Source organism: Bos javanicus, chromosome 1 (assembly GCF_032452875.1).
Source record: "Bos javanicus breed banteng chromosome 1, ARS-OSU_banteng_1.0, whole genome shotgun sequence".
In the NCBI taxonomy this organism is placed as follows: domain Eukaryota; kingdom Metazoa; phylum Chordata; class Mammalia; order Artiodactyla; family Bovidae; genus Bos; species Bos javanicus.
This window is the reverse complement of record NC_083868.1, coordinates 38,580,965-38,594,006: the sequence shown is the minus strand read 5'-3', so window position 1 is coordinate 38,594,006 and position 13,042 is coordinate 38,580,965. Positions and strand designations below refer to the sequence as shown.

Sequence of the window (13,042 nt, the reverse complement as noted above, 5' to 3'; positions counted from 1 at the left end):
AAACTCAGCAGTGGCCACAGGACTGGAAAAGGTCAGTTTTCATTCCAATCCCAAAGAAAGGTAATGCTAAAGAATGCTTAAACTACTGCACAATTGCACTCATCTCAAACACTAGTAAAGTAATGCTCAAAATTCTCCAAGCCAGGCTTCAGCAATATGTGAATCGTGAACTTCCAGATGTTCAAGCTGGTTTTAGAAAAGGCAGAGGAACCAGAGATCAAATTGCCAACATCTGCTGGATCATTGAAAAAGCAAGAGAGTTCCAGAAAAACATCTATTTCTGCTTTATTGATTATGCCAAAGCCTTTGACTGTGTGGATCACAATAAACTGTGGGAAATTCTGAGAGAGATGGGAATACCAGACCACCTGACCTGCCTCTTGAGAAACCTGTATGCAGGTCAGGAAGCAACAGTTAGAACTGGACAAGGAGCAACAGACTGGTTCCAAATAGGAAAAGGAGTATGTCAAAGCTGTATATTGCCACCCTGCTTATTTAACTTATATGCAGAGTACATCATGAGAAATGCTGGGCTGGAAGAAGCACAAGCTGGAATCAAAATTGCCAGGAGAAATATCAATCACCTCAGATATGCAGATGACACCACCCTTATGGCAGAAAGTGAAGAAGAACTAAAGAGCCTCTTGATGAACGTGAAAGAGGAGAATGAAAAAATTGGCTTAAAGCTCAACATTCAGAAAACTAAGATCATGGCAACCGGTCCATTACTTCATGGCAAATAGATTGGGAAGCAGTGGCTGACTTTATTTTGGGGGGCTCCAAAATCACTGGAGATGGTGATTGCAGCCATGAAATTAAAAGACACTTACTCCTTGGAAGGAAAGTTATGACCAACCTAGATAGCATATTGAAAAGCAGAGACATTACTTTGCCAACAAAGGTCCATCTAGTCAAGGCTATGGTTTTTCCAGTAGTCATGTATGGATTTGAGAGTTGGAGTATAAAGAAAGCTGAGTGCTGAAGAATTGATGCTTTTGAACTGTGGTGTTAGAGAAGACTCTTGAGAGTCCCTTGGACTTCAAGGAGATCCAACCAGTCCATCCTAAAGCAGATCAGTCCTGAGTGTCCATTGGAAGGACTGATGTTGAAGCTGAAACTCCAATACTTTGGCCACCTGATGCGAAGAGCTGACTAATTAGAAAAGACCCTGATGCTGTGAAGGATTGAGGGCAGGAGGAGAAGGGGACAACAGAGGATGAGTTGGTTGGATGGCGTCACCGACTCAATGGACTCCGAGAGTTGGTGATGGACAGAAAGTCCTGGCGTGCTGCAGTTCATGGGGTCGCAGAGTCAGACATGACTGAGAGACTGAACTGAACTGAACTAGGTTTGTCATAGCTTTTCTTCCAAGGAGCAAGCATCTTTTAATTTCATGGCTGCAGTCACTGTTGCAGTGATTTAGGAGTCCCCTAAAATAAAGTCTGTCAATGTTTCCATTGTTTCCCCATCTATTTGCCATGAAGTGATGGGACTAGGTGCCATGATCTTAGTTTTTTGAGTGTTGAGTTTTAAACCAGCTCTTTCACTCTCCTCTTTCACCTTCATCAACAGGCTACTGCTATTTTGTGACATTGTATTTTATTTAAAGAAATATGTAATATCTACTTTTCTGTTATATTCTTTGGAAATAAGTAAATGGCAGGTACATTTCTATAGAAAGAAATGAATGCATTATATGTAGGGATCCATGTGTCCATTCAGTCTCCAGTTACATATACTTATTTTCAAATTCTAGTAAAAGAAAGATAGGGCCCTAGGAAGCTCAGTGTATCCAAGAGAAAATAATGATTTGGGATTAAGGTACCTCTAGTTTTAAAATTAACTTCTGTCTTTTACTCATTGATGAAACCCTAATCCCAAATCATATAGCTTACCAGCTTTGAACTCAAATAACCTCATCTGTGAAATGGGAATCACAATACCCACTTTGCAGGGCTGCTAAGATGATGAAATGAGAAAAATAAAGCTCAGGTGCAATTTCTAGCAAATAACAGCAGATGTCTGAAGTTGGTGATACCTGTCCCATAAATATTTACGATATATCTCCTCCTTGGAGAAGGCAATGGCACCCCACTCCAGTACTCTTGCCTGGAAAATCCCATGGACAGAGGAGCCTGCTAGGCTGCAGTCCATGGGGTCGCTAAGGGTCGGACACGACTGAGCGACTTCACTTTCACTTTTCACTTTCATGCATTGGAGAAGGAAATGGCAACCCACTCCAATGTTCTTGCCTGGAGAATCCCAGGGACGGGGGAGCCTGGTGGGTTTCCATCTATGGGGTCGCACAGAGTCGGACACGACTGAAGTGACTTAGCAGCAGCAGCATATCTCCTCCTAGCTCTGTCTCCAAACTGTTAGGTATCTTGTTCTCTGTTCACATTGTCCTATTTTAATAACTTCAGTTTTCTTTCCAGTTTGTCCAGAGTGTATGACTTCTACTGGCTTTCCTAACTGAACCAGCCATTCCTCCTCAGTGCTAGACTGCCTCTGCCCAGAGTGCCCTTTCAGATACTATAACACCTCTGTAACTACAATTAATATGATTAGCACTTCTAAAATTCTTACCTTCCTTGGTTTCCACAATTATATACTATTTTGGTTATCTTCTGATTTCACTGATTATTCCTGTATCAGCTTCCTATTTATATTCCTTAAAATCTGACTTTGTTCCTCTACTTTTTCTTAAAAAATATGTTCTCTTGGAGAATCTAATAACTATTAGACTTCTGTACCTGAAGATCTGTACTATACTTACTGTCCTTGAGCATTTCTGGAACTATGCTTAACCCCTGCTCTACTTCATGTCAGGCTAATTCTGGTAGTGGTACATTACCAAACATTTCTGATACCAATATACAGTTGGTCAGTTAGTTAACTAGCTGACTGATAGTTTTTCATTATATTAAATGGTTTGATGGACATGTGCTGCTCACTATTTTTAGTTCTCTTTTACTTTTACAAGCACATGAGATAGATACTCCCACTGTCTTGAAGATATAAGACCTCCTTTGTTTGGTGAAATATGAGTGTGGAGGCTGTATTACCTTTTGGTGAAGGCATTTAAGAGCTGGTCCACAATTCTTCATTTCTATCTTCTTGTGCAATGCTAACTATGGAAGCCTACTTTACCTCTGAAGTACTACAACATAAAAATAGCGTGGAATGATGAGGCAACACACAGAAGACAGCTGCCTACAAAGTCCTGTAGTAGACTGCCTGTAACCAAGAAATAAACACTTATTTTAAGCCACTGTAATTTTGTGGCTGTTTTGCCACAGTACAAACCTATTTGTTCTGAGTGAAAAAACAGTCTTGCTGTCATCATTCTAATTAAGACTCTTGCTTCATTTTCCAGACACTGTTGAATTTGCATCCTAAATGTTACCTGGTTTCTTTTCTCTCCAGTTTTATTGAGATAAAATTAACAAATAAAACTGTAATATATGTGATGTGTACAATCTGATGATTTGATGTATGTATACATTGTGAAATGATTTCCACAATCAAGTTAATGAACACATCCACAGCCTCACATTCCTTCTTTTTTTTTCTTTCTTCTTTCTTTTGGGGGAGGGGTAAGACTTTGCTATGGTCTTAGCAAATTTCAAATATACAATACAGTACAATTACCTTTAGTCACCATGCTATAAGTTAGATCCTCAAAATGTATTCATCCTATAACTGAAAGTTTATACCCTTTATCAGCCTCTCCTCATTTCCCCACCTCTCAGCCCCTGAAACCACCATTTGACTCTCTATTTCAATGAATTTAACTTTTTAAAAATTGTACACGTAAGTGATTACATCCAGCATTTATCTTTCTCTGTCTGGTTAATTTAACTTCACATAATACCCAGGTATAAATGTGAAATATACATAGATAGATATATTTGGGCATAAATGTTACCAGACTTATACTGTTAAATTGAATTTAGGTGAATATTTATGTACCAGTCACTGTTCTAGGCACTAGGAAAATAGTTGTAAACAAAACATTTAAAAATTCCTGCCCTTGTGGTTGTATTTTACATTCTAGTGGTTGTGGACTAAAAAAAATGCACAACATGAGAGTTGCAAGTTAGATTTTTATTGGGGGGAAAATGAGGACTACAGTTGGGGAGAGAACATCTCAAATAATGCTAATAAAGTCTTCTAAAGAGGTAGCAGAAAGGTCAGTATTGTACGATTTTTGTCAAGGGAGGGTATATGCAAGCAAGCGCAAATTTTGGCAGAGGCTTACTGCTAGTGACACGGAGCGTCTATCACTGTTAACAGTTTTAGTGGTTTTCTAGATATGAGAAGATGCAAGAATTTGGCATCATAAAATCTGAAAATATGTAACTTTCTGAAGGCCCATTCTGTCCATTTTTCCCGGAGCACAGAGTGCCTCATTCCTGATCTCCACCCTGAACTCTGTTCAGGGTGTGTTGAAGGTCAGCAGCTTCAGTGGCTAATGACTTAATCTTTGTAGAGGCAGATGACCAGTACCAACTTTTAGTAGACATGGTAGAGAGTAAGGAGGATGTAGATAATAGATATAATAAGTGGGAAAATACATTAGTAGAAGATTATATGGAGAAATGTAAAACTGGGTGAGGGAATGGGATTAGAACCAGGAAAAGGGATTAGTTTGCCAGTCAAATTTTGGATAAGATTTAATTACAAATTTAGAAGTGTACTGAAAACAAATTTTGAGTAAGTGAAATTGACCAAATGCTAATCAATATCGAGCTAAAGGTGAAATCATCCTCACAGAGTGAATTCATGCAATAAATTAAAAACCTGAAAAATGTCTCCAAAGATGTATTATTAAATTTTAAAGCATTTCAGGGTATAATTTTTCAAAATTCAACATTACAGTGTAGGTAGGACACACAATTTTTCACCATTGACAACCAATCCTAGGACTGTGATGTACATTTGTGGTCTTAAAATGACTTAAAAGTTTCATATTCGGTTGAACTTTTTCAAAGATCAAGATTTTTTTTAGGTCCCTTGCATTTCGCTAACATTTCTTTCTTCATACTCTATATTTTTTAATGTCTATATGGGTGATGTTTTGTTATGATCGCTGTTGATTCATGATATTTGAAGTCTTCCCTTCTGAAATATTGATATCTCAAAGCTGATATTCTACTCTTAATTCTTCCTCACGAATGAGGCAATGCTGTGGCTTAAATGCATTTAAATATTCAGTAATTAAATATAATACTTAGAGGTCATTTTGTTTTATGTTCTGATTGCTTAGCACACCAAACAATTCTACAGAGATTAGACATATTTTTAATTAAATCGCCTGGGTTTGGAATAAATCTGAATAGACTGACATGGTAGATTCAGACATAGCAAGAAGGAAGTTAAAAGAGGGAAGAATATGGATATGGTCAACAACTCCTTTGCACATTTTCAGAAATAGTGACACATTTAAACTTCCATCCAGCTGGATCACAGAACCACAGAAAGCTAGAGCTGGGAAACACCCTTGAGAGAGCATCAGCCTATTGACTTTGACACACATAGAAAATCAGTTGATATATTCACTAGGCTGAAATACTGGAAGTGATACTAGGAAGTGTGCCTTAAGTACGTGCTACCTTTTAACACATTAATTGCCTCACGTGTTCTCTCTCTAAATTCTTTCCTCAAAACTGTAAAAACTTACTATTATCTCCATTTTACAGATAATACAACTAGTAAACCACAGAGCATGGCCACTCTAGGCGGTTCAGCTCTAAACGCAGTCTTAAATATTAATAACATGTTTCAAATGTGCATACCTAAACACAAAAAGCAGAGGTAATATGCAAAAACCGATAGAATGATATATGATAGAATATACGATATGATAGATATGATAGAATATGATAAAATATGATAGAATCCGATACATTCTTTTCTCCCCAGAACATTTTTTTTTTTGGCTATACTTTCTTTACACTATAAATGCAAGAACAAAATTAAAACGTAGATGATCAAAACTATCACTTTAGCTTCCATTAGCTCTGTTCTCCGTAGCCAACTTAGAGTTCTCATTCGCTTCCAGATTTTGGTTAACATCTTCATCGCCAACATCAGATTTTTTCCTTTTAAGTTTTAAGCCTGTATACTCCGATCTTTAAGAGTCAGACACGATGGGCGACTGAACTGAACTGACTGAACCCTCATCTCTGAGTCCTCAGTTTTCTGGGCCACTCAGTCTTCCACTCCAGCTCGCTGGAGGTGCTGGAGATGGTCGTTTTAAACGCTTTTGCTTCCCCTTCTTGGCAAACTTCATTTTCCGGAGACTGGAACAAAGCGCTGGAGTCTGGAAAGGGCCATGAAGAATGTCTCGACAGTGTTTACCAGGCCTCCAGTTCTCTCCCTGAGCCCTGCCCCCAGCTCTGAAACGAAAAGCTTCCAGGAAATGTCCCTGTTATCACTTCCCCGCCTGCCGGGGGGCTGGGAGCGGGCGGTCCCCTCCGCCCCCGGCTCCGCTGCGCCGCTGGCGCGCTGGCTCGCAGGCGCCCCCGCGCCGCAGTCCTTAACTAGCGGCGCCCGGGTGGTAGCTCCGCCGCGCGCCGGGCGCAGGGGTCCCCGCCGCGACGCGCCGCCGCTTCTGCCCGAGCCTCCGCCCGTTTCGCCATGAGGGTCCTAGGTGGGCGCACGGGGACGCTGCTGGCATGCCTCGCCCTAGTGCTTCCCGTCTTGGAGGCTAACTGTGAGTAATCAATAGCGTCTTGTCTTCTTTGCTTAGCGGTGCCAACTGAACTACGAGCCCTGTTGGACGTGTTTTCTTTTCTGGGGCTGCAGCCTCCCAGAAAGTTTCCAGTAAATGCTTCCATCAGCAGTGTATCTAGCGGGCGTTGTAATGGTGGGGCAGGGTCAACTGGGAGTCGTGTTGCCTACGGGACAGATTCTAAAACAAGAGTGATACTAAACATCAGTGAAGGAGTTAGGACACATACCTACCAATTGCCCCTAACAGTTGAAGTTCTCAGTCAGATGACAAGGATGAGCACACTGCAGTATAAAAGTAGGGAGGAAAGGCAACCCACTCTGTCTTCCATTTGTACAAGCGCCTGACCCCAACCGGCACCCCCTGCTGCAGCCTACCTCCCTTCTGCAATTTCTGGACTTTAATCTTGCTTTGCTTATCTCAACATTGACAAACGAATTGTTAGGAGATGACTGCGCGTTTGCATAGCAGATGTCATTTTTTTTAACCTTGAAGTCAAAAGGACTATTAAATATTGTAGTTCTCGGATCGTTTTTTACTGACAGTTTTTGGCACTGAGTGCCACTCTTCTAAGATCATTGCAGGGATTCTTTTTAATTTATCTTCGTGTGTCCTGTTCTTTATGTTTTCGTGCCTCGATTCAAGGCAGGATGTTGAGTTTTCTCTAAAAGAATATAGTCATATCAAGGTATTTAGTACGTTTTAGTTGCCACTTAGTTTGTTCTCTAAAGTTTAAGCACATTCACTGGTCAAAAATGCTTTCTTGTCATATGTTTTATTCTCAGGAAATGGCATGGGAGAGATAAACTGAATTACACCATAAATGGTTAAAGCTCCATTGTAAGCTTCACAAAGATATAATTTCAGGAGAATTAAGTAGGAATTTACTAACATTCCTTGGTGTTTCAGCGGTAAAGAATCTGCCTGCCAACGCAGGAAACATGGGTTCCATCTCTGGGTTAAGAAGATCCCTTGGAGGAGAGAAGGACAACCTTCTTCATTTAAAAGTGCCCTAACTAGTCAGCCAGTCACCAAGTAACTGATTGGATTTTGTAATCTGTCCCATTTCCAACAGCTGAATGAATAGCAATTCTGCTAACAGATTTGGTGGGTCTTTTTCAGGAGCAAGAGTCTGGTCTGGTGGCCCTCTGTGAAGGAAAATCTATGTAATTGAGTCTATATGTAGTCTTCACCCTTGCCACCATGGCTGCTTTTTTAATGAGTATTGAACAGACACTAACCTGAGAGAGCAAAGCAACAGCCTTCCGGCCCATATGTACCCACAGATTCTCCAGGCTGGAGGGACAAGTGTACTAAAGGTGATTTACCCACATAGATTCTGAACCTTTAACCTTCCTACAATGGAGTGAAGCAATAGGGACAGGCTCTTACTGGTTCTAGTCTATTAGCATAATTCTTGTTAGTCCTCTGGTCCATTTTTTGGAATGGACTTTAAAAGGACACATTCAAGAACACTGGCTTTTAAATCTCCATAGAAGTGGTAAAACTGTAACTTCCTGCAATTATATGATATTTCCCATCTTTCAAAATAGCCTACTTGGCATTTTCTCATGAGTTTCACAGCGATTCCGTGATACACTTTCCCAACTTGAGGAAAACATTACACTTCCTCTCCGCCTCTATTAAAGTTATTAGCCACTCTTTCACTTCCTATTCTCACTTGATCTTCTTGAAGGAACAGTTCGTTCCGGAGGTCTCCTCTCTTCTCACCATCCCATGGGTACTGGGGACAGAGAATGTTAATGGTGATCCTATTGTTAAGCCAACTGTATACATTTTGACACCGTTGAAACTTATCCTTTTGAAATTGACCTCCTTTTATGTCTAGAAGCATTATCTTCAAATTTTCTTTCTCCCTCTACATAAGTGTTACTAGTTCTGCTTCTGTTGTTTTGATGATTTCTGCTTTTCTTTACATGTTAGAGTTTGCTGGGGTTCCATTTTGACCTCCTGCCCCTATTGGCCATCTTTCCCCAACTTAAACCACTGGCTATATCCTACTATCTCTTTATATTTTTAAACCATGCTTAATATAATGTGCTTAAAAAAATACACCTATAGCTTCACTAGCAAGAGACCAAAGTAACATTTTGCTTTATATTTTTCTAATCCCTTTTTTCTATATGTACATTCTTAGAAATTAAAATATGTAAGTGAAAGAATGGAATTTTGCCCTTAATAGTATTTGTAACATGTTATTTCACCTAAGAATGATGATTGTTTTTATATCAATAAATTAAAATCTATGTCACACTTTAAAACAGATGTACAATTTTCCTTTATAAATGTTCATCATAATATATTTAAATAAAATCATATTTTTGGACATTTATATTATTTCCAGTGTTTTGCTTATATCAACAGTATTATGATGAACATATTCATATATATTTCTTTACATATGTCCATGTTCATTTCCTCAGTTTAATATCCTGGAAATGGAATTGTTAGTTGAATATCTAAAGAGTACACCATTTTTTTTTTTACTGGTGGAAAATCTTACTCTCTAATGTAATGAAAAATTCTAAAAATATCTACCCAGGGGGAAAGCAGAATAATGATAACAAAGTACAGAAAACAACCAAAGGGAAAAGTTAGTTTGGCCTGTGGTAGACAGCCTCCAAGGTGGCCCCCAATTACTCTTTTTTTTGTAAATTGTATTGGAGTATAGTTAATTTACAGTGGTGTGTTGGTTTCTGGTGTACAGCAAAGTGGTTGGGCTATATGTACATTTACAATATTCTTTTTCATTTTGGTTTATTACAGGATATTGAGTATAGTTCCCTGTGCTATATAGTAGGACCTTGTTTATCCATCCTATATATATTAGTTTAAGAGTGTGACTATTAAATGGTTTTAGACACATATTGTTATTATTTTGGTTGGTGCAAAAGTAATTGCATTTCAGACTCTGAATTTTAAATCATTGTAACTAGAAGACAATGGCACCCCACTCCAGTACTCTTGCCTGGAAAATCCCACAGACAGAGAAGCCTGGTGGGCTGCAGTCCATGGGGTCGCTAAGAGTCGGACACAACTGAGCGACTTCACTTTCACTTTTCACTTTTCACTTTCACGAATTGGAGAAAGAAATGGCAACCCGCTCCAGTGTTCTTGCCTGGAGAATCCCAGGGACAGGGCAGCCTAGTGGGCTGCCGTCTACGGGGTTGCATAGAGTCAGACACGACTGAAGCGACTTAGCACCTTAGGCTCAAGCATATCTTTATTAATCAAAATAGGAGCGATTATAATCAATACAATATTGCCAATGAGAAATAAGTTTGTTTATTCCTGTAGCATAAAAATCCCGGCTTCAGGATTCAACAAACTCTTGGAAAGCAATTTCTGTGTCCTTCTCGTTGTGGAAGCATTTTTCCTGCCAAACGTTGTTGAGATGCTTGAAGAAGTGGTAGTCGGTTGGCGAGAGGCCAGGCGAATATGGCAGATGAGGTAAAGCTTCGTAGCCCAATTCGTTCAACTTCTGAAGCATTGGTTGTGAGATGTGTGGTGGGTGTTGTCACTGAGAAGAACTGGCACTTTCTGTTGACCGTGCTGGCTTCAGGCATTTCAGTTTTTGGTGCATCTCATCAATTTGCTGAGCATACTTCTCTGATGTAATGGTTTCACAGGGATTCAGAAAACTGTAGCGGGTTGGACCGGCAGCAGACCACCAAAGAGTGATCGTGACCTTTTTGGGGGGTGAAAGTTTGGCTTTGGAAAGTGTTTTGGAACGTTTTCTTGGTCCAACCACTGAGCTGGTTGTCCCTGGTTGTATAAGATCCACTTTACGTCACAGGCCACAATCTCATTGAGAAATGCTTTGTTGATAAGATACTTCAAAATGATTATTTTTTTTATTTGATTTCAGCTCATGAGGCAGTCACTTATCAAGTTTTTTCACCTTTCCAGTTTGCTTCAAATGCCAAATGACCGTAGAATGGTTGACATTGAGTTCTTTGGCAGCTTCTCATTTAGTTGTAAGAGGAACAGCTTCAGTGATGGCTTGCAACTGGTTTTGTCAACATCCAATGGCCATCCATTGTGCTTCTCATCTTCAAGACTCTGGTCTCCTTTGCAAAACTTCACTGCACTGCATGTTCATTAGCAGTTCCTGGGCCAATTGCATTATTGATGTTGAGAATGGCTCTGCTGCTTTATGGACCATTTTGAACTCGAATAAGAAAATGGCTCGACTTTGCTTTTTATCTAACATCATTTCCATAATGTAAAATATATATAAAATAAACAAGTAATAATTCATTAGCAAAAAGTATAAAGCAAGAAATGCACATTAAAATGATGTATAACATAACTACATTGGTTTCAGAATTTATTCCAATATCAAATGGCAAAGTTCAATAATGCAAAACCACAATTACTTAATAATAGATATCCTTTGGAAATCTGATTTCAAAAGTAGATTTTAAGAGTACCTAATTCCTTTCATCTTTGCCAACATTGGATTTTAACTTCTTTTAAAATCTTTGTCAAAGCAATAGGTATGAAAAAGGGCTGACTTTTTGAGGTGTGAGGAGTAGTCCATACTATTTTTTAATTCATCCTTTAGCTTTTTTGGTTGGGAAGATCCCCTGGAGAAGGGAAAGGCTACCCACTTCAGTATTCTGGCCTGGAGAATTCCATGGACTGAATAGTCCATGGGGTTGCAAAGAGTCGGACATGACTGAGCGAATTTCACTTTCACTTTTTTATTTCTATATCATATTTTAGTTCTCTACTTCTTTATCATGACATACTTTCATTTTATAGATGCCAGATTTTCTCAATTTATTTAGGATATTATTTATAGATTTTTGGAAGTTATCCACTATGTCTTCAGTTACCTCTATTTCCTTTTGGGTCTATTATGTTCCTCTTGCCCTTCTCTTTCATGCTACTAATTTTATGCAATTATCTAGTGATTTTTAGCTGTTATTTCATAATTTTTGAAGACAGTCCTAAGTTGATTACATTGACTAGGTAGCTGGTTTAGAGTTCTTCTATGGTTGTTCAGTTCAGTTCAGTCATTCAGTTGTGTCCTACTCTGCGACGCCATGTACACCAGGCTTCCCTGTTCATCACCAATTCCGAAAGCTTGCTCAAATTCATGTTCATTGAGTCGGTGATGCCATCCAACCATCTCATCCTCTATCGTCCCATTCTCCCCCTGCCCTCAATCTTTCCCAGCATCAGGGTCTTTTCAAAAGAGTCAGCGCTTTGCATCAGGTGGCCAAAGTATTGGAGTTTCAGCTTCAACATCAGTCCTTCCAATGAATATTCTGGACTGATGTCCTTTAGGATGGACTGGTTAGATCTCCTTGCAGTCCAAGGGACTCTTAACAGTCTTCTCCAACACCACAGTTCAAAAGCATCAATTCTTTGGCCCTCAACTTTCTTTATAGTCCAACTCTTACATCCATACATGACTACTGGAAAAACCATAGCTTTGACTAGACAGACCTTTGTCAGCAAAGTAATGTCTCTGCTTTTTACTATGCTGTCTAGGTTGGTCATAACTTTTCTTCCAAGGAGCAAGCATCTTTTAATTTCAAGGCTGCAGTCACCGTCTGCAGTGATTTTGGAGCCCCCCAAAATAGTCTGTCACTGTTTCCATTGTTTCCCCATCTATTTGCCATGAAGTGATGGAACTGGATGCCATGATCTTAGTTTTCTGAATGTTAAGTATTAAGCCAACTTTTCAATTCTCTTCTTTCACTTTCATCAAGAGGCTCTTTAGTTCTTTGCTTTTTGCCATAAGGGTGGTGTCATCTGCATATCTGAAGTTATTGATATTTCTCCCCGCAATCTTGATTCCAGCTTGTGCTTCATCCAGACTAGCATTTCTCATGATGTACTCTGCATATAAGTTAAATAAGCAGGGTTACAATATACAGCCTCTGTGGTTGTTGGAGAAGGAAATGGCAACCCACTCCAGTGTTCTTGCCTGGAGAATCCCAGGGACGGGGAAGCCTGGTGGGCGGCCGTCTATGGGGTCACACAGAGTAGAACACAACTGAACCGACTTAGCAGCAGCAGTGGTTGTTAAGGTCTATGTTTCTAAAGGGACAAAGCTTTTGGGAAACTTATGATTCCTAGGTACTTGGGCAGGCTTCTATTTAAGCCTTTGTGGGTATTGGTCGAGGGTAATTGTCAAGGTAAAGAGCACATTACTCTTTGAAATAACTCTTTCTAGTTGCACTACTTGATCCCACACAATATACGTTAAATGTATCTTTCCTTATTACTTGTTTTATTTTCCTTCTTTTCCTTGATTTCTTATCCCAATCA

General features: G+C 39.4%; 1 protein-coding gene across 1 annotated transcript in view; it reads left to right on the top strand.

Moving 5' to 3' along the window:
* Positions 1 to 6,492: 6,492 nt before the first annotated feature.
* PROS1 (protein S) overlaps positions 6,493 to 13,042 on the top strand; it is a 65,423-nt gene continuing 58,873 nt past the window's right edge. The window contains exon 1 of the mRNA XM_061434657.1: positions 6,493 to 6,718. Within this exon, the coding sequence (XP_061290641.1) occupies positions 6,643 to 6,718 (76 nt within the window). The 5' untranslated portion in view covers positions 6,493 to 6,642. The remainder of the gene's footprint in view (positions 6,719 to 13,042) is intronic.